Source organism: Talpa occidentalis, unplaced genomic scaffold (genome assembly GCF_014898055.3).
Source record: "Talpa occidentalis isolate TD23 unplaced genomic scaffold, MPIMG_talOcc4v2.1 talOcc4.9, whole genome shotgun sequence".
Classification (NCBI taxonomy): domain Eukaryota; kingdom Metazoa; phylum Chordata; class Mammalia; order Eulipotyphla; family Talpidae; genus Talpa; species Talpa occidentalis.
The window spans coordinates 16,515,292-16,541,133 of record NW_023605305.1 but is presented as its reverse complement, the minus strand read 5'-3'; the positions used below and the strand labels follow the sequence as shown (position 1 = coordinate 16,541,133).

At 45.3% G+C, this 25,842-nt stretch overlaps 2 protein-coding genes and 1 non-coding gene across 4 annotated transcripts in view; 1 reads left to right on the top strand and 2 right to left on the bottom strand.

The window, feature by feature from the left end:
• Positions 1–9,217, bottom strand: part of GMEB1 (glucocorticoid modulatory element binding protein 1) — a 39,656-nt gene extending 30,439 nt beyond the window's left edge. The window contains exons 1-2 of the mRNA XM_037499146.2: positions 8,956–9,217; positions 4,250–4,364 (exon numbers count right to left, since the gene is read on the bottom strand). The gene's annotated coding sequence lies outside the window, so the exon portion shown is untranslated. The remainder of the gene's footprint in view (positions 1–4,249; positions 4,365–8,955) is intronic.
• On the bottom strand, positions 9,007–9,140 carry LOC119237363 (U11 spliceosomal RNA). The gene has a single exon (XR_005123299.1). It is a non-coding gene; the product is annotated as a U11 spliceosomal RNA (small nuclear RNA).
• Positions 9,218–12,906: 3,689 nt separating the features above from the next.
• Positions 12,907–25,842, top strand: part of TAF12 (TATA-box binding protein associated factor 12) — a 27,064-nt gene continuing 14,128 nt past the window's right edge. Inside the window, exons 1-2 of one of the 2 annotated variants that reach the window (XM_037498747.1) lie at positions 12,907–13,030; positions 23,311–23,562. In XM_037498747.1, coding sequence (XP_037354644.1) covers positions 23,395–23,562 — 168 coding nt within the window. In that variant the 5' untranslated portion in view covers positions 12,907–13,030; positions 23,311–23,394. Of the gene's footprint in view, positions 13,031–22,516; positions 22,604–23,310; positions 23,563–25,842 lie in introns of those variants that run through there. The other variant, XM_054691012.1, reaches the window with a different exon arrangement.

Sequence of the window (25,842 nt, the reverse complement as noted above, 5' to 3'; positions counted from 1 at the left end):
GTTCTAGGAGGGAATGGTACCAACGATATCAGACACTACAGAGCATGCTCGCAAGGAAAAAGAAGAAGCCACTAGACTTGGCAGCGAAGAGGTCATTGCCAATCCTTCATGAGTGAGAAGGGAGGCCAAATTGTAGTGGATCAAATAGTAAACGGGAAGTGAAGTAGCAGACACAGTGAGACAATTCTTTAAAATGTTTTCATCCAAAAAAAAGGAACTAAGGCATAAGGCAATAAGGTGATTATTTTAGGAGGCGAAAAAGTCACGAAGACTTTTTCTCCACTTAATTATTTTTCCTGTAATTACACGTTTACTGTAGAAAACTGTAACATGTATAAAAGAATGGAGAAGCTGAGGGGGGGAACACTTATATTTAACATCTGGCATATTTCCTCCCAATCTTTTTTCTATGCATTTTTTCTTTCCTTTACCTGGATGAATTATCTTGAATATACAATTCCTTGTTATATTTTTACCCCCACTAAACATTAAAAAGAATTTTTCCTTCTTCCTCTTCTTTTTTTTTTTGTTTAAAGATTTTTTTACTTATGCATACAAGAACTGGGGTCCAGGCAGAGGTGGGGGTGGTGAGAGGATTCACCAGAGACAGAGCGGGGAACAGAACAGGCAGATTGACTGAAAAGCACTGCTAAGGGGAGCAGCGGGCACGTCTGCTGCGCCATGTGGGTAGCTCCCTGGCCGGGGTTTGAACTCTTGCTGCAGCAGCTGTGGACAGCTTCATAGGCTGTGCCTTAACCTCCAGTGCCACCAGGGAGGCCCAATTCATCTTCTTTCTTCCCTTCCTTCCCTTATCTCCCTCTGCCACCAGTCTCCCTTCTCCTTGCTCCTCCACCTCCTCCTTTTTAAATGAGAGTGAAATGGACAGTCTGTTTCTATCCTCCCCTATAGCATTCTTAGGGTCTCTCTGATTCCTGAAGACAATTTTGTTTGGGAGATAATTCTAGTCATTTGGGTGAGTAAAACAGCTGAAGAGCAGAAGGTCCAAAAATAACTTTGGGGGCAGCTGGCAGAGTTAGGCGAGGCCTCAATGTGGGGTGTTCAAGGCATCCAGGCCCCTTGGGGGAGAGTGTGGGTGTGAACAGGACATGGGCTCACGGTGGCTGCACTCGATTTGGAAACTGCGGGGAAATGAGTGGTGATGCCCAGGCCTGCTGATAGCAGGTTACTGTGCAGGATTGTGCTACGCCCTTTGCATCTGTACTGCCTCCCAGGTCCTGTTATTAGCTCCCAAGTCCTCACATCTGCTTAGAGGCTGCTGGATTTGAACATAGGCGGTTGTGTTGCAGGGCCCGTGCTCCTCATTTCTGCTGCACTGTGCAGCTCCTTCTCCTGGCTGCATACAAAAAGACTAGGAGAGATTTTATAAAAATACCCATACCATGGGCCTCCCTGGTGGCACAAGGGGTAAGTCTCAGCACTATGAAGCTGACAGCAGCCACTGTAGCAGGTTTGATCCCCAGCTAGGGAGCTACTCACATGGCACAGCAGACATCTCCTGTCTTGCACACTGCTCCCCTCAGCAGTGTATTTCAGTCAATCTGCCTGTTCTGCTCCCCACTCTGTCTCTGGTGAATCCTCCCACCCCCGCACCTCTGGCCTGCACCCCAGTTCTTGTATGCATAAATAAATCTTTAGGGCCTCCCCGGTGGTGCAGCGGTTGAGCGCTGGGTTGCGAAGCTGCCCGTAGCCTCTGCAGCGCTTGTTCGATCCTCGGCCTCAGGCGAGGGTCCCACATGGTGCACAGATCTCTCCTGCTGCACCCTCTGCTCCCCTCAGCAGTGTACTTCATCGTCTGCCTGTTCTGTTCCCTGCTCTGGCTCTGGTGAATTCTCTCACCTTCCCGCACTTCTGACTGTACCCAGTGCTTATATAAATAAATAAATAAATCATTAAAACAAACAAACAAACAAATAAATAAATCTTTTTTTAAAAAATCCATATCAGCCAGATGAACTCAGGTGGGATCTCAGAAGGGCAGAACCTAGACACGAATCTTTTCTTCACTGCCCTGCGATAACTGTCATGACCAGCCGTGTGAGAACCACATCTCTGCGTGCTCCTGAGTGCATTTACCCCTTGCCAGGTGACAGCAGCAGGGCAGCAGACACAGCTAAGCCTACTGAGGGCCAGACTGTCTCTAAACTTTTTTTATTTTTTAAAGATTTATTTATTTATTTATACAAGCACTGGGTACAGTCAGAAGCGCGGGAGGGTGAGAGAATTCACCAGAGCCAGAGCGGGGAGCAGAGCAGGCAGAAGGACCGAAGTACACTGCTGAGGGGAGCAGCGGGCGGCAGGAGAGGTCTGCGCGCCATGTGGGACCCTCCTCTGGTGGCCGGGGAGCAGCTGGGGATCGAACCGGCGCTGCAGAGGCTGCGGGCAGTTTCGCAACCCAGCGCTCAACCGCTGCGCCACTGGGGAGGCCCATGTCTCTAAACTTTTTAAGTGTTAGCTTTCTTCACTGCCCACATGGTAGGGGCTAGGCGTGGAGGTAAATGCTGGTAAATGCTATCGCCTGACCTCCCCAGTCTCCTGAGACTAGCTGCTTCTCAATCGACAGGAAAAGACACTAAATTTGCTTGGGGCCCTTTTAGGCGTCTGACCCTGGAACTAGATGACATTCCAGGGAGGGAATGGCCTTTCCAGGGCAGCGTTTTCTGGAAGAGACAAGACAGGCTCAGTGAGATTAAGTAGCACGTCTGGGTTACAAAGCTGAGAAGCAGAGTCAACCCTCCCGAGAGATTTGCCCAAAGTCCGGGCTCTGTCCCTCCCAGGCCATCTTTCCCCCTTCTAGGGTGTCACCTCCTGCACATGCCAGAGGTTGAAAGTCCAGCGTCACCTGGACCAGGCCTCAAGTGGGATCCGCAGTAGGCCTGCTGGGGCCCAGGCCAGCTGGGAATTCATGACTCATCTGGAAAGGCAGCCAATCCCCCACCAGCCTGCTGTGACCTACCCAGTGTAGTCAGCCCCTCCAACTTGGAAGAGGAATAGAGAATTATTTGCTCTCTCTGGACTTGTAAATAACCGGTTAAAAGCAACACTTCAAGCATCCTTTGGGCTCCTCCAGTGAGAGGCCTCCTGCCTGACTGTATGCCTAACTGACCAGCAAGAACTCTGAAGAGTGGGCCTCCAGGTGGCAGCCGCTGGTCGCTCCTCCCAGGTATCTACCTCCAGCCTTGCATGGGTATCTCCAGCTGCTTGGGTAGCCACTGACTCTGATGCCCACAGCATCCCCACCTCCCCTTCGGTCTCTCCCATCGCCTGCTTCTCCTTGGCCTCCACCTCAGAGACTGGCACCTGCACTTAATCACCTCCCAGGGATCCCACTAATATCACCTCCCCTCGGAATCCCCACTTGGTCCACATCACCATCATTACCTGCCTGGGTGTCCAGCCAGAGCCTCCAAACTGGACTCACGACTTTCTCTCATGCTGCCTTCCACTCTCTTCTGAACTCCTCCAGTGTCTTCCCTTCCCCCGGGAATTAGCTTTGATCTCCTCATCATGGTCTATGCAACCCAGTGAGGGTGTTTTCTCTTTCTGTCACTATGCTCTAGCCTCAGCGGCCTTCTCCAAGTTCCTCCAATACAAGGACATCATGGCCTTTGCCTGTGCTGTTTCCCCATGAAGTTCTGGAACTAGAGCCCTCTTCCAGATCTTCAGCTGACTCCTCGGCTCAACCTCTAGAGCTCAGCTCCTGAGCCAGGCCTTCCTGGTCCTCAGTCTCCAGTTGCACCCCCTCCCCACACACTCTTTCACATCTCCTTTGTAGCCCTTACTCATGCCGATGCCTCTGCCTCTGGTGTCTCCTCTCCTCCTCTTCCATTTCTGCTCCCTTTCTACTCCTCCATGCTCCTCTCTGCCCCTCACCCTCTACCCATGTACCCCCACGTACACATGGCAGGGACAGTGTCTGCTTTATCACACGGCCAGACTCTCAGCCCCTAGAACATTGCCTGGTACATAGTGAGCACTCAAGCAATTTCTGTTTATTAAGGACTGCCTGCACTTCTGTGTCTCCCTCCCCACCCCCACAGCTTACTCCACCCTCTGCATCCACATTCTCAGAAGCCAGAAGCCACTAACAGATGGGGAGTGAATCAGAAAAGGAGGCAGAGAGAGAAAAGGAGGAAAGTCTGCCAGTGGGTACAAAAAAATAGTTAAGGATGAATCTAGAGACATCCATGTAAATCACCTCTTCCCCTCACTCTGCCCCATCCCCACCTACCGTCCACCATCAGGAACTAGCACGAGGTTGAGTTTCTAGTTTAGAAGTCAGAGAGGACAAGTCTGGTTGGCGCTGCGACATGGATCGGTTCTTTTCTGGGCCTCAGTTTGCTCATCTGTAAAAGGGAGATGGTAGGGGTGCTTCACTCCCAGGGGGCTTGTGAAGAGGTAACCCACACTCACAAAAGCTCTTAGAATAATATCTGGGAGGTAAGAAGCACTCAAGAAATGGGACTCCCTGGTGGCGCAAGGAGTTAAGACGCAGCCTAGGAAGCTATCCACAGCCACTGCACCAAGAGTTCGATCCGTGGCCAGGGAGCTACCCACATGACACGGCAGACCTCTCCTGGCTCACCCGCTGCTCCCCTCAGCAGTGTCAGTCAATCTGCCTTTTCTGTTCCCCACTCTGTCTCTGGTGAATCCTCTCACCCCCCACACCTCTGGCCATGTGAATATGAGGCCTGCAAAGATGACCAGTATGCACAGTTATGTATGTGTTTAGGAAGAAACAATTTCTCTGTGAGGAACTGACAGCACAAAGTAATTTTTGGTTCAAATCCTAATTTAGAGAGGAACTTTGCAGTTTCTTTACAAAGGAGGAGACAGGGGCCTCCAAAATCTCTAGTCACCTCTGTGGTGACTAGATGTCTCTTTCCCTTCTAGTGTAGGGAGGATGCCTATCACAGGGAGATTTAAAAAAACAAAAAAAAAAGAATTTAAAAAAAGATTTATTTCCTGCTTTTAGCATGACAGAGGGTTAATGTATCATTTCTCTGTCATCTGCTGTTTCTCAAGCAACTTCAATTTAAAATAATCAATGCGCCACATTGGCACATCTTGGGTTGGATTGCCCTGAGCCTCAACAAGTCCAACTATGAAGATGGTTGAGGAGTTCACTACCGAGATGGGGCGGGGGAAAGAGACCACAGAGAAGCTGTTAAGAAAGAGTCCCTCTGGGGTTGGGGATGGGGGGATGGAGAGGGATTGTCTTGGTATCCAGAGTTCTTGCTGGTGAGCTGGGCACACAGTCAGGCAGGAGGCCTCTCCCTGGGGACAAAAGTCCTGGTATGAGGCACATACTGAGAAACCAGTATCTGCTGAAAACACCAGGCAGGTATTATGATAAGCTTGGACTAGACTAGCAGGAACAATGGCACCCCCAGGCAATAGCCCTGGTCACTCCACCCTATCTTACATCCCTGATAATGCATCCCCCCCCCCTTACCCTCTCCCACACACACTCCCTAGGTACTTGTCCCACCTTTGCACTTGATTCTAATAAATTCGAGACTGCCCAGGTAGCCCCTCTAGACTTCTCATTGCCCCAACACACTTGGACTTTGAAGGGAAAGGTTTTTTCCCTTGTCTGCCCTATGAGCAGCCCACCTCCAGCTAGAGAGGTAGACGGTCCAGAGGAACAGAAAGAACAGCAAGGGGCCTCCCTGGTGGCGCAAGGGGTTAAGACACAACCTATGAAGCTCGAGGCAGCCACTGCAGCACAAGTTTGATCCCCGGCCAGGGAGCAACCCACATGGTGCCGCAGACCTCTCCTGTCTCGCCCACTGCTCCCCTCAGCAGTGTATTTCAGTAGATCTGCCTGTTCTGCTCCCCACTGTCTCTGGTGAACACTCTCATCCCCCATAACTCTGGCCTGTACCCCAGTTCTTGTATGTATAAACAAATAAATTTAAAAAGAAAGAAAGAAAGAACAGCAGTCTGCTGGCTGGACCCCTGAGAACAGGGTGTGTCATTACAGGGAGACTCATAGCACCAGCACATTGGCTCAAGATATTAGGTGCCATTGAAAGGTTTCTAATGAGGGAGTAAGTCACATGATTGGCCAACACACAGAAACTCAGCATGCAAGAGATCTACTAAGGTCAAGTGTTAAGATTAGAGAATTTATTCCACAAACTGGTTATAAATTCTCAGGCGCCTAGCAGGGTAAACGTTTTTTGGTCTAGCCCCTGATTATTTTTTTTAGCAGGTTTATTAAGATATCATTTACATACCATAAAATTCACTCATATGAAGTGTATAAGTCAATCATTTTTAGTAAATTTATAGAGTTGTGCAGCTCTCACCATAATCCAGTTTTAGGACATTTCCTTTATTCCCAAAGGGCCCTCTTGCCTGTTGGTGGTCAGTCCCTGCTCCCATGTCCAACCCCTGGCAACTGGTAATCTATGTTATGTCTGTAGATTTGCCATTTCTGGATATTTCCTAGAAAAGGAATCACACGATGTGTAGCTTTTGGTGACTGGCTTCCTTGTGAGATTGATTTTATGTTTCATCATTATATTCCAGTGACGATGCACCCTCCTTATTTCTCTAAACTGCTCATGGAAAATGTGGATCAGCAAAAGGAAACAAGTTTCTTTCCAATAAATCTTGCCTCTCTAACAGAACCTACTAGTTGGCATCCCGTTGGGGATACTGCGCAGCAGGGCAACTGGTTCCTGTCTGAAGACCTGGGCTCACCTCTACTACTTTTAGCTCCAGGATCAGGGCCTCTCTGGCCTGGCTTGTCCTCACCTGTGAGTGAGCATACTACTACTTACCTCATTGGCTTATTCAGTGATTAGTCAGTTAGTGCACTCTGAGTGCTTAATACAGAGCCTCACACTTGGTAAGTGCTCCACAGAAGTGAGCCATTATCAAAAATGCTTCTATTTCAACATTTTAATGAGTGCCTAGTATTCCACTGTGTGTCTCTCCCCCAGCTGGCATGAGCGGCCTCACTGTTCTTGCGCAGGTCAGGGACTGGTGAACTATAGCTCCCCGGCTTGCCCGGGTAAACCTAATAATGGTTTTTACTTGTGATTTTATTTTTCTGAGATAGCAATGTTTTGGGGTAAAATTTTTTTTTCATTTATGGAGCTATAATTGACAGATAACATTATGTCCACTTTAGGTGTATAATGTAACAATTTGACACCAGTGATCACCACTACAAATCTAGTTAACATCCACCACCCATCCTACAGAGCCATAAATTGTGTGTAATGAGAGCTTTTAAGATTTACTCTGTTTTTCACCTTTTCAAATAGTTGGCTGAAAAAAGAAATCAAAGACGAATACTATTTCATGACTTGCGAAAATTACATGAAGTTCAAATGTCAACGTCCCTTTAAGTCAAGGTTTATTGGAACACAGGCACGCCTGCCTTTTGTATGTGTGTGTTCCTGCTTTCCAGCAGCAGCGTTGAGTGGCTAGCAAAGAAGGCAAAATCTAAAATCCGTCCTACCTGACTCTTCACAGAGAGTTTGCTGATAGATGGTGCAGGTGACTTTTCTTCTGTTTATAAAAAACTCTGCAAAAAAAGGTCCCAGGCCGGGGAGACCAGGCATCAGGGTTTCTTCAGTTTTCCCTGCGTCTTACCTCGTAGGGGGTCTGATCATTTTGGGCCTTCATTCCCGGGATTGCAGTGGGTTCTCCACCCTCGATATTTTGACTCTGTTTAAAGTCCTTCCCTCCACACTTTGCTGGTTGTTTTCTATTTATTCTTTTTTTTTTTTTTTAAGATTTATTTCCTTATGCATATAAAACCGGGGTACAGGCTAGAGGTGTGGGGGGTGAGAGGATTCACCAGAGACAGAGCGGGGAACAGAACAGGCAAATTACTGAAATACACTGCTGAGGGGAGCAGCAGCGGAGACAGGAGAGGTCTGCTGCGCCATGTGGGATGCTCCCTGGCGAGCAGGATCCAACTCGTGCTGCAAAGGCTGGAAAAGCTTTCCTGGGGCAAAGGTGGTTAAGAGGAACCAAAAGAATAAATAGAAATCATGTGCTGCAGAGGCTGTGTTTTCTATTTATCCTTTAGTTTTCGTCTTCAACGCCCTTGCCCCAGGAAAGCTTTTCCAGCCTTTGCTCTCCCAGCCAAATTCAGGGCCATTTTCTCGTCTCAGCGGTAAATCCTGTAAAGTTAAACGCTGTGTCTCCTGTGTTAGCTGCTTTATTGGAGCACAACACACATTTGTTGTTTGAACGAGGCACTCTTATGGCTAAATCTCCTCTTGAACATTATTTTTACATGAGGACACTTTTTTGTAGATTATTTTTGGGAGGTTTTGGATTTTTTTTTTTTTTGAATACTTATTTATGCATACAAGAACTGGGGTGTAAGTCAGCGGTGGGGGGTATGTGTGAGAGGATTTACCAAAGAGAGTGGGGAGCAGAACAGGCAGATTGACTGAAACACTGCTGAGGGGCGCTGCGGGCGCGGCTGGGGAGGTCTGCTGCGCCGTGTGGGTAGCTCCCTGGCAGGTGGGGGACTCAAACTCGGGGAATCGAACTTGTGCTGCAGTGACTGGCCATAACTTGGTAACGCTGTTTTTTAACCCCTGCGCCACCAGGGAGACCCGGCAGGTTTTGGGGTTTTGTTACCAAATTACTCTCGTAAGGGTGCTGGCTTCAGCAATAAAAAGTGCTACTAGTATTTTAAACTATTGCTTGTATATTTTCAAAGGACGAAGGATACGTAAAAAAAACCTCAACTCCGCTTTAAGCCCGGGTAAGTGTGCATGCAAGCGGGAGGAGCTTCTGCAAGATCGGCTTTGCGTCATGATGACATCGTCTCCGCAGTCGGGAATATCAGAGAGCCGCAAGAAACAGCGGAACACCTCGGTCAAACACAAACTTCCGACCCCACAAACAGGAGCAACCCTGAGTTCCTCAAGCAGCGAGCAATGCTAATTAAACACCTACCCTCGAGGCCGCCACCGCAGACGCCGCACTGTCTCTCCTTGGTTTACTACAAAGGGCGCCAGGACCAACGATCACCAGCTGCCCGGGTATCAAAAAATTATGCTTCCGAAATCTCTTGATGTCGATTCCGCACGCAGAGCAATCGAGCTGCCCTGCGTGTGCCACTCACGACAGAAGCCCTTTTTACTGCGTCCGCGGCAAAACCAGGGTGGCAGTGTTAGCGAATCCCTCTTACGCTACAGGTGAAAACAAAGCCGCTGCAATTTACCACCCCACGTTACTGACATTAAGGGAAAAACTGCAAGACCTTCTGAGCTAGGAGAAAGTCTTTACAGAGCGCCTCTATGATTTGTCCTTTCGATTTTTATTTAGAAGTAAAGGGAAGGACTTGCGTTGCTATGCAAATGCGCGCAGGGCTTGCTGGGAAGGTGCCGGCGGGCGCCCGGCGGGAGGCGGGGCTGTGAAGCCTGTCGGCCGGAGCGGGCAGTCAAGTTCCGCCCAGGCTGCAGTGCGGGCGGCTGTACCTGGAATGCTAATTTTTTGAAAAGTACGGTGAACTGCCTGATTGTATAGTGTTGTTTTTATGTCATTAAAATATTTTTAAAGTATAGTCCTTGTTTCCTATTTTTATCTGTATATTTTATTTTTTAAAGTCAGGTTTATTGAAGTATAATTTACACGGGCCTCCCTGGTGGCACAAGGGATTAAGTCAGCACTATGAAACTATCCGCAGCCACTGCAGCAGGAGTTCGATCCCCAGCCAGGGAGCTGCCCACATGGCGCCGCAGACCTCCTGTCTTGCCCGCTGCTCCCCTGGGCACTGTATTTCAGTGGATCGGCCTGTTCTGTTCCCCACTCTGTGGGGAATTCACAGTGGGTCTGGTGTATTCTCTCACCCCCCACACTTCTGGCCTATACTCCAGTTCTTGTATGTATATAAATAAATAAATAAATAAACAAACAAACAAATAAATAAATAAATCTTTAATAAAAAAGAAGTATAATTTACATAAAGTTCACCTTTTTTATCCTACTGTTCAGTGACTTTTACCAATCTCATACAGACATGTAACAGTCTATCACAATCCAGATAGCAAACATTTCTATCACCCCCAAAAAGTTCCTTTGTGCCCTTTTCTAGTCAATCCTTTCCCCAGTTCCCAGTTGGACAGCCAGTGCTCTGGTCCTGTAGTTTTTCATTTTCTAGGAGGGCATAACAATGGAATCATTCATATATACTTCATTATTTTATTGTATTGTATTTTTTAAAAGATTTATTTATTTATACAAGCACTGGGTACAGTCAGAAGCGGGGGAGGGTGAGAGAATTCACCAGAGCCAGAGCAGAGAGCAGAGCAGGTAGAGTGATGAAATACACTGCTGAGGGGAGCAGCGGGCGGCAGGAGAGGTCTGCGCGCCATGTGGGACCCTCGCCTGGCAGCCGGGGATCGAACCGGCGCTGCAGAGGCTGCGGGCAGCTTCGCAACCCAGCGCTCAACCGCTGCGCCACCGGGGAGGCCCTATTTTATTTTATTTTAATAAGATTTTTATTTATACAAGAACGGGGGTACAGGCCAGATGCGCGGGAGGGTGAGAGGATTCACCAGAGACAGAGCGGGGAGCAGAGCAGGCAGGCACACGGAGGACACTGCTGAGGGGAGTAGCGGGCCGAGAGGTCTGCGCGCCATGTGGGACATTCGCCGGCTGGCCGGGATCGAACCGATGCTGCAGAGGCTGCCGACAGCTTCACAGCGCTGCGCTCAACCGCCTGCGCCACTAGGGGAGGCCCTATACTTCATTCTTAATAAAAAACAATCTGTGCTAATTGTAACTAAATTGAAACAGTACAGAAATGATATAAAATGTGAGAGAACGCTTTCCCAAAGGACTGCTTAGTGTTTATCTTGCCATACTGTTTTCTATGTACATATATATTATGTAATTTTTATTTTTTTTTTTATTTTTTTTTTAATAGAGGCATGCTTTATTTTATTTATTTATTTGTTTGTTTGTTTTGTTTATACATGCACTGGGTACAGTCAGAAGCGCGGGAGGGTGAGAGAATTCACCAGAGCCAGAGCGGGGAGCAGAGCAGGCAGAAGGGCCGAAGTACACCGCTGAGGGGAGCAGCGGGCGGCAGGAGAGGTCTGCGCGCCATGTGGGACCCTCCTCCAGTGGCCGGGGAGCAGCCGGGGATCGAACCGGCGCCACAGAGGCTGCGGGCAGCTTCGCAACCCAGTGCTCAACCGCTGCGCCACCGGGGAGGCCCTATGTAATTTTTAAAACAAAAAAGACTGTTAGGCATTTTACTTTATTTAATATATTTTAATAATATACGGAAGTCCCTGACCTCTGCAAAGTAAAAGCTGCAAGAGAAGGGAGTCACATAAAAAAAACTTTTAACACTAATAGAAAGCAGATGTGTAATACAAAGCTGGTAGTAAGCCTAGGGATCGGCACTCAGTTGTGTCTGCGCTCTTTCTGTAATCCACCAATCATCTCTTAAAAATCATTTCACTCCTCTGCTTAACCCTCTAATGCTCTCCCATATAAAATAAATAAAATCCCAAGTCTTCACCCAAGCCTTTCTGAGCTGACTCCTACCTGGTTCTCCAATCTTCACTGCCTGCCACTCTTCACGTTAAGCTCCTGCCACCCTGGCCATCTTGGTCCTTAAATAAACTCTTTATAAGCTCCAAATCCATTCAGCTAGATAAATCTGGTTTATTCTGGTATTTGCCCCTAACGCTTTCATGTACTTGCTAATGGTGTTTCCCACTCCAGATTGTAAACTCTCTAAAGATATGGTTGGGTGGGGCAGGGAACCTGGAACCTCCCCCTTTCCTGGGGACCACCCTGTTACAGTTTAGCTTACCCTTTGCATGTAGCAAAGGCTTGGCACACAATGAGCACTCTATTTGTTGAATTTAAACTGAGTCTTTTTGAAACAAATGGTCAGGAGTTCAACGAGAAAACGGGCATGCCAGTTCCTCCGGAGAATGAAGAGAGCAGTACAGAGAAATAAGGCTAAAAGAAGGCTTGGAGCCTAAGCTGAAGGGGCCCCGAATGTGACAATTTGAACTGGTGTCAGTGTAGATGGAAACTTAGTGGGATGCGTGTGGGAAGATATAAAGTCAGGGTGGACACCCATTCAGGCAGGAAGCAGCTCTCCCTAACTCCTGGCAGTTACCCGCTCCCTCTGAGCTGTCACAGCTCTTTGTACGTTCCTTTGTGTTTATGGGTTTCTCCTCCATCTTAGTGTGAGCCCTGCAAAGGATGGAACTGGGTCTTGTTTACATGCCTAGCACCTAGCACAGGGTAGAAATTCCAACAGGTCTCACCAAGTATGTGACAGGTCCAATAACAGAAACAATCAGTTGCATCATGACAAGACCGGCTTAGTCTTTAGAGACTTGTGAATTCGAGTTGAGGCGCTGTACTTAATGTCTCAGAGGTTTCCTCTCCATGACTAAGCGGCATAGCAAACGTTAAGGGGCCTGGCAAAAAAACTCATCCTAATTGCCAGTTCACAGGCGCGACCGGTCTCTCTTGTCTCCAGGTTCTTGTGCTGCCAAGTCGCCCGCGCGGGTTCACCAGGCGACCGCTCAGGCGCTGCTGCTCCAGGCAACCCCCGGGTCCCGCCATCCCGACAATCCCGACAAAGGCACCAACCAAAAATGGCGACCTCTAAGCCATCCCAGGGCGTCAATTACCGACCGTGCGAGTGATATCTACAACAGGCGGAGTCGGGAAGAAACAGCTAAGGCAGGCTTCTCAACGCCAGGGTAGCAGGCGTAGACTTCGCCCACGCAGTTAGTCAACCGCAAGCAGGAAAACGCCAAACGGCCGGAGCTGAGTGACAGGCGAGGACCGCGACCACGTGTCGGGGAGCCGTCTGCGCCTGCGCGAGGCAGGCGCGCGCCCGCCGGCCGGAAGAGACGCGCGTTTCCGGGTTGGAGGCGGGGGAGCGGTGCCGGAAGTGCTCGGGGAGGGCCGAGCAGTCGGACCGGCTGCTGAGACGAACGCTTCACTGGGGCAGTCTCCGCATATCATGGGGAGATAGACGCTGCTGCCTGTGAGTCTTGGGCCCTGGCAGTTGAGGAAGAAGAGCGGGAGGAGGGAGTCAGGACCCAGACCCACAGGGGGTCAGTGTTTGCAGAGCCAGGCTGTGGAGGAGACGGGCTGTGAGGAATCAGGCTCTTGGGACGGGACTGAGGGACTCGGGGCTCGGAGAGACGCGTCAGTGGGGACCAGGGCTTCAGACGGGACTTAGGGAGCGGGGACGGATGTGAGTTCTCCGGCACCCGAGGGAGAGCGGGGCGAGGGGGATAGGATCGTGAGGACCCGCGCTCCTAGGAGGAGAGGGTCGGGACGGAACCGGGCTTGAAGTCGCGGACTCCTGAGGTAAAAGCGGAGCTGTGAGGACTTGGGCGCGGAGATGCTGAAGCGGGACAGTGGAGATCCAGGCTCCTAAGCACTCTGAAGCAAGGCAGCACAGACTTAGGTTCCTGAGGGGCAGGAGCAGGCAGAGTACACTTGGGCTTGGGAGAGCAAAGCAGCGGGCAGTGAAGACGGGCTTCTGTGGGGACGGGATCCGGGCTTGGAGACTCCGAAGTACCTGAGGGAACAGGGCTGTGAGCCCCCGAGAACCTAAAAGCGGAGAGTGTAAAGGGCCATGGCCATGAGAACAGCCTCCAGGACAAGGGAAAGAGTTTGGGAAAGAGAGAGAGATCCGTTTTTTCTCCTATTCTCTGAATCCCGAGTGGTGAAGGATCTATTCAGGGGACACGACTCCTCCTTCGCGCTGCCTACTTGACTTTTGGCAGGCTTTTCTTGTGTCAGATACTTAATCTAGGAAGCCCACATGCAAGCATCTTCGTGTTCTGCTACATTCTTGTGAAGCTCTGATGTGAAGTTGAAGCAGTTTGAACTCAGTTATATACTTGATAAGTGCTTTAAGTCTCATGTCACTGGACCCTGATTGAATACAGATCTTTGCATCTCAAATAAAAGAATGTCAGAAATAGAAGGACCCGAAAAGACCATCTTAAAAACTTCTATTTTCATGGGAGGAGGTTAAGGTGTGAAGAAGGCTTCGGATCACTGACGTTAGACCATAATTTTGATGCAGTGCCCTTAGTAGCAGATAGGAGATGCTTGATTAGTAATCCTTGGAAATTGGCTTCTAGAATCTTTGCTCTAACTTCAAAATCAGGAAGGAAATTTTTAGATTCTAGTGCTTGGGCTCTTGTCACTGTATTCACATTGCTACACTGAATGTCACCTGTTAGGAGCCTTTAAAGGAAGCCTCACCTTCTCCTCCCCACCCCCCCACCACATAAATATAGTAAATTATTTAGAAAGTTGCAGATAAGTGAGCTGAATTCTGTATTTTTAGCACAAGCATTTACTGGAGGTGGCTGCTTTTACATAAAGATGGAGGGAAAAGCGGCTAGTGCTTCCCTTCTCCAATAATTCCTACTGAAACCTACTCAGACTAACCAGGCACTATCCTAAGCACTTTCAAGTATTATGTTATTTAATTATCACTTCTACAGCCCCACAAGTTAGATATTGTTATTCCCATTGTACAGATAAGGGATTCAGTTCTGGGAGGTTAAGGTATCTTGCTTGAAATCACATAGTACTAAGTGACTTAGCCCCAGGCAAACCACCTTATTGTTTGACTAAAGCTTTTTGCTACTTTTCTAAGTGGATTCCTTTCCATGTCTCAGTTTTCTCATCAGCAAAAGAGAAATAATAGTTAGACAACATATTGAATGAAAGCACTCTCTCCTCCTTTAGACTCCTCTTTATGTCAAGCCCTGTAACTTATTAAGGTACTTATGTAGTGTGGTATTTGAGGACTAAATTCCTGTGTTTTTAAAGAAGCATAGATGCTCAAGATAGAAAAACAAGACCTGAATAAAACTTTTCCATATTTAATTTTAAATTTAGAAGTCATAGAAAGATCCATTTGAAAAACAAGATCCATTTGAATTGACTTTACAATTAATTGTAACAAAAGCTAGATGGTTGGGGGAAATTGAGCTAATTTAGTTGAAACTACTATTTTTTTCCCAATGGTCTAGCATCTATATTTGCAAGTGTCTATGTATGTATTGAAACATAATATCAAATTTATGAGGTAAGGTATGTCCATGCTGTCACTTTCAAGTACTTATTGTTTAATTAATAATTTATTCCCAAGTTCATCCTCATCTACGTTTATAAAATTACTCTTTCATGCTTTTGTGACTCTAGCATTGACTGAGTTATTATAATAGGATTTGAAAGTACCTGATCAGAAAATGATTATTTGGGGGCAATATATCTTCAGTGTTTATGGTAAAACAGGTGTGTTGGAGGCAGAAGACAAACACTGAAATCTGTACATATGGACTCAATTAAAAACCTTGCTCTGTTTGTTAGAGCTAGAAGGGACTTCAGAATTTGTTTGTTCCTGCTCCTAAATGTAGTTCCACAGACAGCAAATATAGATGTAGAAATTCTACTCAAGGGGAGTTCCCATAACTCAATGGCAGAACTGGGATGGCCCTCAGTGCTCCTGACTTGGGTCTTCCCTGTGCCACAAAACCTCTCATCAACCTCTTGCTGACCATTTGCCACTATTTTTTTTTTTTTCAAATTCACTGTTCCTTGTTTTTGCCTATTCATTTAAGAATGATTGTAGGATGCTACCAACACATAGCACAAGGCGTGAAATCTTCTAGCCTTAATACAATCATTTTTATAACTGGGATTTAGAAGAGGAGAACACATATGTAATCTTAGCAAACATGTTTATTTATGCTTCCTATGTGCCAGACACTCTTCTAAGTGCTTTAGGTACATAAATTCAGTGAATGATCACAATCTCATGTGATCAACTCCATTTTTCAGGTGAGGAAATCAGGGCATATAAAGATTGGATAATTTGCTCAAGGACATAAAGTTGACGAGTGACAGAGTTGGTTCAGTATTTCAACTCAGATACTGCCGTCAGAGTCCATGCCCTTAATCTTATACCTACCTGCCTACATAGGATCAAACTAATCAAAAAACTAGTGGAAAAAAGTCCCATATTTCTATTGCTCTCAAGTCCCATGTAATACAATTAGTTGATTCTTTTTGGTTTCTTTAGTCTGGGAAATCCTCACTCTTTTAGATATATCTAAAAGTCATTGAGGAGAGAAACAGCCAGGGAAACCCAGTTATTAAGTTAAGTTGTGTACCACAGTAGGTAGGGCTTTTATGCCATCAGTCCCCTTAACTCCAGTATTTATTTTTTAATTTATTTTTATTTATTTATGCATACACGAACTGGGATGTAGGCCAGAATGCGGGGATGAGAGAATTCACCAGAGACAAAGTGGGAGCAGAACAGGCAAATCTACTGAAATACACTGCTGAGGGGAGCAGCGGGTGAGGCAGGAGAAGTCTGCTGTGACATGTGGTTTTATCTCCCTGGCCGGGGATTGAACTGGGATTGAACTCTTGCCGCATGGCAGGTGATAGCTTGATAGAGCTGAGACTTAACACTTGAGCCACCAGGGAAGCCCCTATTCTGGTATTTTGTGTAAATAATAAATTTCTAGGCATTTCACAGGCTAAGAGGGTTTTAAAGACAATCTGATCTATTCTCTTCACTCCAAAAAAAAAAAAAAATCAGCTAATGGGACAGATACCCAGAGAAGGCCAGCATCTGCAAGGTCTCCCCTGGTTTCCTATTTTCTGAAAACTCAAATCCTCCCAATACTATAGTAGGGTTGCAACTGGATTTCTGCTTGAGGTACATGGTTTTGTATTTTGTTATCTTTAGCCTGTCAACTACAACTTAAAATGTAATGGATGCGGGGAGGGAGGGTAGACTTGGTTATTTCATTTACCTCCTAGTCACACTATCTTGTTTTGATAGAATTTTTAAATAGTTTCTACTGTAGATCACTAGGACATGAACTTTCTGGACTTACGTTGTGAATCCCATAGCACATGATTTCCACATAGGAGGTGCTGTTCAGGGTTTACTCTTAGACTTGTTTGCTCAAATTGTCCCCTCAGTGCCTTTGTGTTTACATAGTAGTGCATCCCTCTCTCTTCAAATTTTAAAGTAGTGAGAGTTAGAAATTTGAGTAGCTCAAAGGCAACCATGGTATATTACATAATGGAATTCAGGTCATTTGTAGTCACTTCATTCCATTGTGCTTGGTCAGCATCACCCACGTAGGCTTAATGAAACTTGTCTGTAAACAGGTAATTTGGACATGAAGTCCTTGATCAGGTTGTAATGTTTTGTTTTTAAATTATTTTTAAATTCACATAACCCTCAACTTCACTCTTTCAGGAGTAATAATTGTATGAGTTGTGACAGATGCATACAGTCATGTAAGCACCTTTAACACTCAGGTTACCTGACATTTCCACCCCTCCCAAATTTTCTCGTGCTGTGCCTTTGTCCTCAGCCAGGAGAAACCTTTGACCACCCTGATCTGTTCTTTCACATAGCTTTGCCTTTCTCGGACTATCATATAAATGGAATCACATGGTAAATAGAATTTTGAGTCTTACCTTTTTAACTTAAATTAGCCCAACACATTTAAGATTATCCCTATCCATGTTTTTTGCATATATTAGTACTTTCTACTACAGAGTAAAATTCTATGGTTATACCCAATCAGCACTTGAAAGCTATCTGGATTATTTCTAGTTTTGAATTTGATTATGAATAACATTTCTGTAAACCAATTTCTATGAATATAAATTTTCATTTTTTGAAAGATTATTTATGCATACAAGAACTGGGGTGTAAACCAGAGGTACGGATGTGAGAGGATTCACCAGAGACAGAGTGGGGAGCAGAACAGGCAGATGTACTGAAATACACTGCTGAGGGGAGCAGCAGGCGAGACAGGAGAGGTCTGCTTGATATGTGGGTCACCTCCCTGGTCTGGGATCAAACTCATTGATGCAGTGGCTGCTGACAGCTTCCTAAATCTTTAAAAAAAAGAAGATTCAGGGCCTCCCTGGTGGTGCAGGGGTTAAAGTCAGCCCTGTCCAGCTATCACCAGCCACTGTGCCATGAGTTCGATCCCCGGCTGGGGAGCTAACCCACATGACACAGCGGACCTTTCCTGCCTTGCCTGCTGCTCCCCTCAGCAGTGTATTTCAGTACATCTGCCTGTTCCGCGCCCCACTATGTTTCTGGTGAATCCTCTCAACTACCGCATCTCTGGCCTGTACCCCAGCTCTTGAATGCATAAATAAATAAATCTTTAAAAAATATATATATATACACTTTTTTCTGCTTTTGAGACATACTGCCAAATAGCTCTTTATAGAGACCTCTAATTTATCTTCTCATCCCAACAACCTATAAAATAACTCTCCATAAAATTTTCTTTTTTTTTTTCAAAGAGATGCTGGCTTTATTTATTTATTTTAAGATTTATTTATTTATTTATACAAGCACTGGGTACAGTCAGAAGCGCGGAAGGGTGAGAGAATTCATCAGAGCCAGAGCAGGGAGCAGAGCAGGCAGAAGGATCGAAGTACACTGCTGAGGGCAGCAGCAAGTGGCAGGAGAGGTCTGCACGCCATGCGGGACCCTCCTCCGGTAGCCAGGGAGCAGCTGGGGATCGAACTGGCGCTTCAGAGGCTGCGGGCAGCTTTGCAACCCAGTGCTCAACCGCTGCACCACCGGGAAGGCCCTCCATAAAAATTTCAAACACAATATGTATAAAACTTTTTTTTTTTAAAGATTATTTATTTATTTATTTATTTATACAAGCACTGGGTACAGTCAGAAGCGCGGAAGGGTGAGAGAATTCATCAGAGCCAGAGCAGGGAGCAGAGCAGGCAGAAGGATCGAAGTACACTGCTGAGGGCAGCAGCAAGTGGCAGGAGAGGTCTGCACGCCATGCGGGACCCTCCTCCGGTAGCCAGGGAGCAGCTGGGGATCGAACTGGCGCTTCAGAGGCTGCGGGCAGCTTTGCAACCCAGTGCTCAACCGCTGCACCACCGGGAAGGCCCTCCATAAAAATTTCAAACACAATATGTATAAAACTTTTTTTTTTTAAAGATTATTTATTTATTTATTTATTTATACAAGCACTGGGTACAGTCAGAAGCGTGGGAGGGTGAGAGAATTCACCAGAGCCAGAGCGGGGAGCAGAGCAGGCAGACGGACCGAAGTACACTGCTGAGGGGAGCAGCGGGCGGCAGGAGAGGTCTACACGCCATGTGGGACCCTCCTCCTGTGGCCGGGGAGCAGCTGGGGATCGAATCGGCGCTGCAGAGGCTGCGGGCAGCTTCGCAACGCAGCGCTCAACCGCTGCACCACCGGGGAGGCCCTGTATAAAACTTTTCATCATTGCCAAATGGGTAATAAACAGTAGCTTGTAGTCTTAATTTGCATTTTTATTGTGAATGAGAGTAAAGGATCATTTCATTATTTTAAGAGCCATTTGAATTTCTTTTTCTTTTTCTTTTTTTTTAAGATTTATTTGTTTGTTTGTTTATTTATTTATTTATACAAGCACTGGGTACAGTCAGAAGCGCGGGAGGGTGAGAGAATTCACCAGAGCCAGAGCAGGGAACAGAACAGGCAGACTGACGAAGCACACTGCTGAGGGGAGCAGCGGGCGGCAGGAGAGGTCTGCGCGCCATGTGGGACCCTCCTCCAGTAGCCGGGGAGCAACCGGGGATAGAACCAGTGCTGCAGAGGCTGCGGGCAGCTTAGCAACCCAGCGCTCAACCGCTGCGCCACCGGGGAGGCCCCTGAATTTCTTTTTCTTACACTATCATTTTTTTTTCAATTTTTTTTGAGGTGGTTGAGTGCTTATTGATTGATAGATTCTTTTTTTTTAAAGATTTATTTATTTATACAAGAACTGGGGTACAGGCCAGAGGTGTGGGGGGTTAGGATTCACCAGAGACAGAGTGGGAACAGAACAGGTGGATCGACTGAAATGCACTGCTGAGGGGAGCAGCAGGCGAGTCAGGAGATGTCTGCTGTGCCATGTGGGTAGCTCCCTGGCCCAGGATCGAACTCATGCTACAGTGGCTGCAAATAGCCTCATAGGTTGCATCTCAACCCCTTGTGCCACCAGGGAGGCCCTGATTTATAGATTCTTTTTCTACATAAAAGAAATCAGTCCTTTGTCTTTGATGTATATTTCATGGATTTTTCCTCGTTTATCTTTTCTCCTTTAACTTGGTTTATGTTTATTGCTTTGCAAACATTTTAATTTTTATGTAATTGAACATGTCAGTGTTTTGTGACTCTTGAGTTTTGAGTTATCTTTAGAAATACTTTATTTACTCTCTTTTTAAAAAAGGATTTATTTATTTATGCATACAAGAACTGGGGTACAGGCCAGAAGTGCGGGCTAGAGGGTGGGTAAGAGGATTCACTGGAGACAATGGGAAGCAGAATAGGTGGATTGACTGAAATACACTGTTGAGGGGAGCAGCAGGCAAGACAGGAGAGGTCTGCTGCACCATGTGGCTTAGCTCCTTGGCAGGGGATCGAACTCATGCTGCAATTGCTGCTGACACTTGGCACTGAAACTTAACCCCTTGTGCCACCAGGGAGGCCCTTTTAATTGACATTTACATTTCAGTCTATGCTTCATTTTGAGTTAATTTTTGTACAAAGTATGAGCTTTAGGTTTCAGATATTTTTAAAAATCTGTTTTCTAGTATGTGATTTTTTTTAATTTAAATATTTGATCCACCTTGAATGGATGAATGTGTGAAGGGTGGAATGTGTATACCCCTGTCATTCACAATGGATTAAATATTTAAATTTTAAGCATAAAAGCTAGATGTTTGCCAGACATTCGGTGATATACCACTATTTATTCAATAATCAATATCATTTCTCTATTTATATATGCTATGAACATTAACATATGGTTTGTATGAGAACATAAGTTTTCATTTTTCTGGGATAGATGGTTAGGTATACAATCCTTTACCTTTTGGGGAAAGTTGATTTATTGCTCTTGTGGTACGTTACAGATCCTAAATGTTAAGTGTGATGTGTTTGACAGTTGTATAAACCCATCTAAATATGTTATAGTATTTTAAATCCAGCCAAATGAAGAAACAGTCTAGGGAAGTAAGGGTATTGTCAGTCTGGTAAAGGTTATCACCAGTTTTGTTTTAGTGGAAGAGGTAATACAATTACACAGAAATCTTGAGCATTTATAAATGTTTTCCTCTCAAGATCAATGAGTACAATATTATTGAAGTCTAGTTTCTTAGAGACTCCAATTTTTTTCATATTATATTCTATTTATTTCATTAAAGCAACCTATTTCATTAGTAATCTTTAGAGTTACTATTCCATAGATTAATTCCTAATTTGATATGTGTTTATTCATATTTGGTTCAGTTAGGTAAGCTATATATATATATTTGTCTTCCAATTTACTTTAGACATTCCCATTATACAGAAATCTCCATTGTAAAAATTTTTTTTCACTTATTTTAAGCACTACTTAGTGCTATTTGGGAAGTGTGCGGGCATGTTATTTGAGATGTATGATATGGTCAGTGTGATGAACATACTGATAATCTTTGATGAGGCTTTTTCATAGCACTTACCCTGGGAAAAGTTTTTTTTTTTTAAAAACATTAGAACAACTATTACCATGTTAATGATCTTTTCCTATCCTGATTCTTCTGTTGGTAACATTGGATAAGAGAGAAAGCAGCATACGCCACATATGGTTAAACAAACAAGTGGTCCTGATGGTCTGCTGTTGCATACGCCACATATGGTTAAACAAACAAGTGGTCCTGATGGTCTGCTGTCCCCTCAGCCAGCTCTTCATCAGCAAGTCAGCCTGGTCTGTTGGCCATTTTATTTATTTATTTATTTATTTATTTTTTAAAAGATTTATTTTTTATTTATTTATACAAGCACTGGGTACAGTCAGAAGCGCGGAAGGGTGAGAGAATTCACCAGAGCCAGAGCAGGGAGCAGAGCAGGCAGAAGGACCGAAGTACACTGCTGAGGGGAGCAGCGGGCAGCAGGAGAGGTCTGCGCGCCATGTGGGACCCTCCTCCAGTGGCTGGGAGCAGCCGGGGATCGAACCAGTGCTGCAGAGGCTGCGGGCAGCTTTGCAACCCAGCGCTCAACCGCTGAGCCACCAGGGAGGCCCTGGTCTGTTGGCCATTTAACCAGTGCATAGTTGCTTTTGTTTAGTGTAAACCAGAGGAAGTTTTAGTAATTGTGCTGGGGAGGAACTCAGCAACTGAGGCAAGAAGAGAAAAGACATAGATACTCATTTAAGTTTCTAGCTTTTCTGAAAACCATTGCTATGATTCCTGAAGGTTGAAATTTCACAGTTTTGTTTTATGTGCTCCTAGTTTTCTCCAAACAATAGAACATCCATTTTCCAGTAAGATAGTCTATAATATCATCATCAGTGATAAGGAGATATGTTTCTCTGGATGCAGTTTGCCTGGATCCTGGCTGATGAAGATGTGACAGGCCCGGCCATTGAAATTGTTCTATGGCAGGGGTAATGCTTGATGCCAATTGTTCGTTTACAGGTAGCTTTTGAAAATGGCTGCCTCTCGTTTCACCGGGCTCACAGCCGTTGCTGATGTAATTAAAGATCTAGACACTCAGATAGCTGTAAGTAAGCTCCTTGAGACCTCTGCGGGTGGAACCTGGTGAATGTGCTTCTGACCTTGATGACACCAAAGCTGATGTCCAGAGTGCTGTCATGGTTCTGAAAATGAAGAGTCTTGGCTACTTCAGCCTAGGGATGTTGCATGTACTTAAAGGTTGATAACACTGAGAAAAAATGTGCTCTTGATGACAAAGGAGAGCTTACTTTTAACAATTGCTATTATCTAATCATAGTCTTGACATAAACTTAAGCATGTTTTGAAATGCCAGAATAAACTAACTATTTTCTGAAGTTTTATGACTAGATTTCAAGTATGTGATTGTGCCATGATTTATTGAATTTAACATTATTTGATTTTCAAAAACAATGCATGTGGTAAACATGTCTTCTATTTTTACAGCCTTCAAAAATGTCTTGCTCATTCTAGTTTACTTTTTGTATGTAAGAGTCCTGACTGCAGTTACTTTCTTCCTCATATCAATTTTATGGACTATTTCACTTAGTTTTTGGAGAAGAGATGTTTTCTAAATATCAGGTGAGAGAATGAACGTTCTTTTTTCCCTCCATTTTTAATGTGTAGGTATCAGGTGGTCACTATTCCAGATATACTGATGACCCTTCAACATCTGACAGATCTCATAGAATTTTTCAAAATTCATCCTTTATTACAGGTGCTTCTGGAGCTAATTCTCATGTTTTCCTTCTACAGTTGCTTGGCCTTGGTCCTCACAGCTCCAAAAAGAAACAGGATCTTGATAAGCTCTATGAGCTGAAGTCCAAAGCTCGGCAGATTATGAACCAGTTTGGTCCCTCAGCCCTAATCAACCTCTCCAATTTCTCATCCATAAAACCGGAACCAGCCAGCACTCCTCCACAAGGCTCCATGGCCAATAGCACTACAGTGGTAAAGATACCAGGCACTCCTGGGGCTGGAGGGCGCCTCAGCCCTGAAAACAATCAGGTATCATCCTCATACTTCTTTGCTCTCTATAGGCACTTTGTCTTTTATTTGAACCTGTAATGCTTTAAGAGATGTCCATCTCAGATGCTGCCTCTTCCTCTCAGCTGAAAAAGAAGCTTTTTCCCCTCCTTTGGACTTCTAAGGTTCCTTATCAAATTTCCATATAATTCACTTTTATTGTTGTTAAATAAAATAATTAATGGATTCATTGTTCCTGTAATAAAAGCACTCTTGCCTCTAGCCTTTTCTCCTTCTAGTTCATCCAGCTGCTGACATTATTAATTTTTGGCAATAATTCTTAAATCTACCACCCTTTTTCTACCCATGATCCTGATTCCACCCTCTAAAGCCACAAGAAATAAGTATGATCTCTTGACTGGGACCTTATACCATAAGTAGTAGGATGAGGAGACAATATGTCAAGAGAATGGGAGGAGAGCCTAGCACAGATGAATGGGGGTGGGGCAGATGGTCAGGAGACTAACGTATGTTGAGTGTGGACTCTATTGGAGAAGAACAGGAGATAAATTTGTATAGGTAGGATTACATCAGAACATACTGGGCCTGTAGTAGTTTCCATAGGGGCTTTTAGTCAATCGACAGTTTTTGTGAATATTTAATGGAGGAGTTAAGAATAACACTATAAAAGTAGCATGTTTTTAAAGTATTGACTTGGTGGTAAGGAGATGAGAAAGGTAGGAAAAGGGGTGGACAGAGAGGAAAACCAATATTAAGAATTGACATAAATTAAGACATGAAACAAAGTATTGAATAAAGTAGTAATGGTAAAGTGGAGAAGAATGGGTCGATCTAAGATATCATTAATATATTTATTTTGATAGTTATGTCCTTTATGCACGTTTGTCACACTTTAGAAATACAAAAAGTGGGCCTCCCCGGTGGCGCAGGGGTTAAGCACCACACTATGAAGCAATATGCAGCACCTGCAGCATGAGTTCAATCCCCAGCCGGCCAGGGAGCAACCCACATGGCGTAGCAGACCTCTCCTGACTCGCCCGCTGCTCCCCTCAGCAGTGTATTTCAGTTAGTCTGCCTGTTCTGTTCCTCACTCTGTCTCTGTTGAATCCTCTCACCCCCTGCATCTCTGGCCTATACCCCAGCTCTTGTAAGCATAAATAAATAAATCTTTAAAAAAAAAAAAATTTTTTTAAATCTTTAAAAAAATAAACAATATAAAATAATTTGCAATTTTCTGAAACAACACACTGTACCATGATGCTTTTCCACCCTTCTTCCTACCTGCTCAGCTCAAGGTATCTCCTTTTGTGATGCTTTTCCTAGCACACAAGGTGAAAGCTATGATACTCTCTTTTGGCTACTTTTGTACCCTGTGCACCTTTCTATCATTATGTGTGTTTTATAAACTTGCCTGTTCCTGAACAAATATGCTCAAATCTCCCTGAGGGCAGGAAACAACTGTGTATAACTTAAATATCTGTATAAGTATATATAACCATGATCCCTCTTTCATAAAGGAAATGTCATACATGTCACATATCTGCTCCATTAAAAATAATTAAAAGGGGCCTCCCCGGTGGCGCAGCGGTTGAGCGCTGGGTTGCGAAGCTGCCCGCAGCCTCTGCAGCGCCAGTTGGATCCCCGGCTGCTCCCTGGCCACCGGAGGAGGGTCCCACATGGCGCGCAGACCTCTCCTGCCGCCCGCTGCTCCCCTCAGCAGTGTACTCGGTCCTTCTGCCTGCTCTGCTCCCCGCTCTGGTTCTGGTGAATTCTCTCACCCTCCCGCGCTTCTGAGTGTACCCAGTGCTTGTATAATACAAACAAATAAATAAAAAAAAAAAAAAACACTTCAGTCCTTTAAAAAATATATATATAATTAAAAGACAAGCTAAAATACTAACATAGTCATTTTTAGGTGGTGGTAGAATTATGAGGTCTTTACGTTCTGTATTTCTTTTTCTTTTTTTAAGATTTATTTATTTATGCATACAAGAGCTGGGGGTTGGGGCCTCCCTGGTGGCGCAGGCGGTTGAGTGCAGCCCTGTAAAGCTGTCTGCAGCCTCTGCAGTGCCGGTTCGATCCCCACTGGCCTTGGAGCATCCCACATGGCGAGCAGACCTCTCCTGTCTTACCCGCTGCTCCCCTCAGCAGTGTATTTCATCAGTCTGCCTGTTCTGTTCCCCATTCTGTCTCTGGTGAATCCTCTCACCTTCCTGCACATCTGGCCTGTACCCCGGCTCTTGTATAAATAAAATAAAATCTTTTAAAAGAAAAAAAAGAGCCGGGGTACAGGCCAGAGAC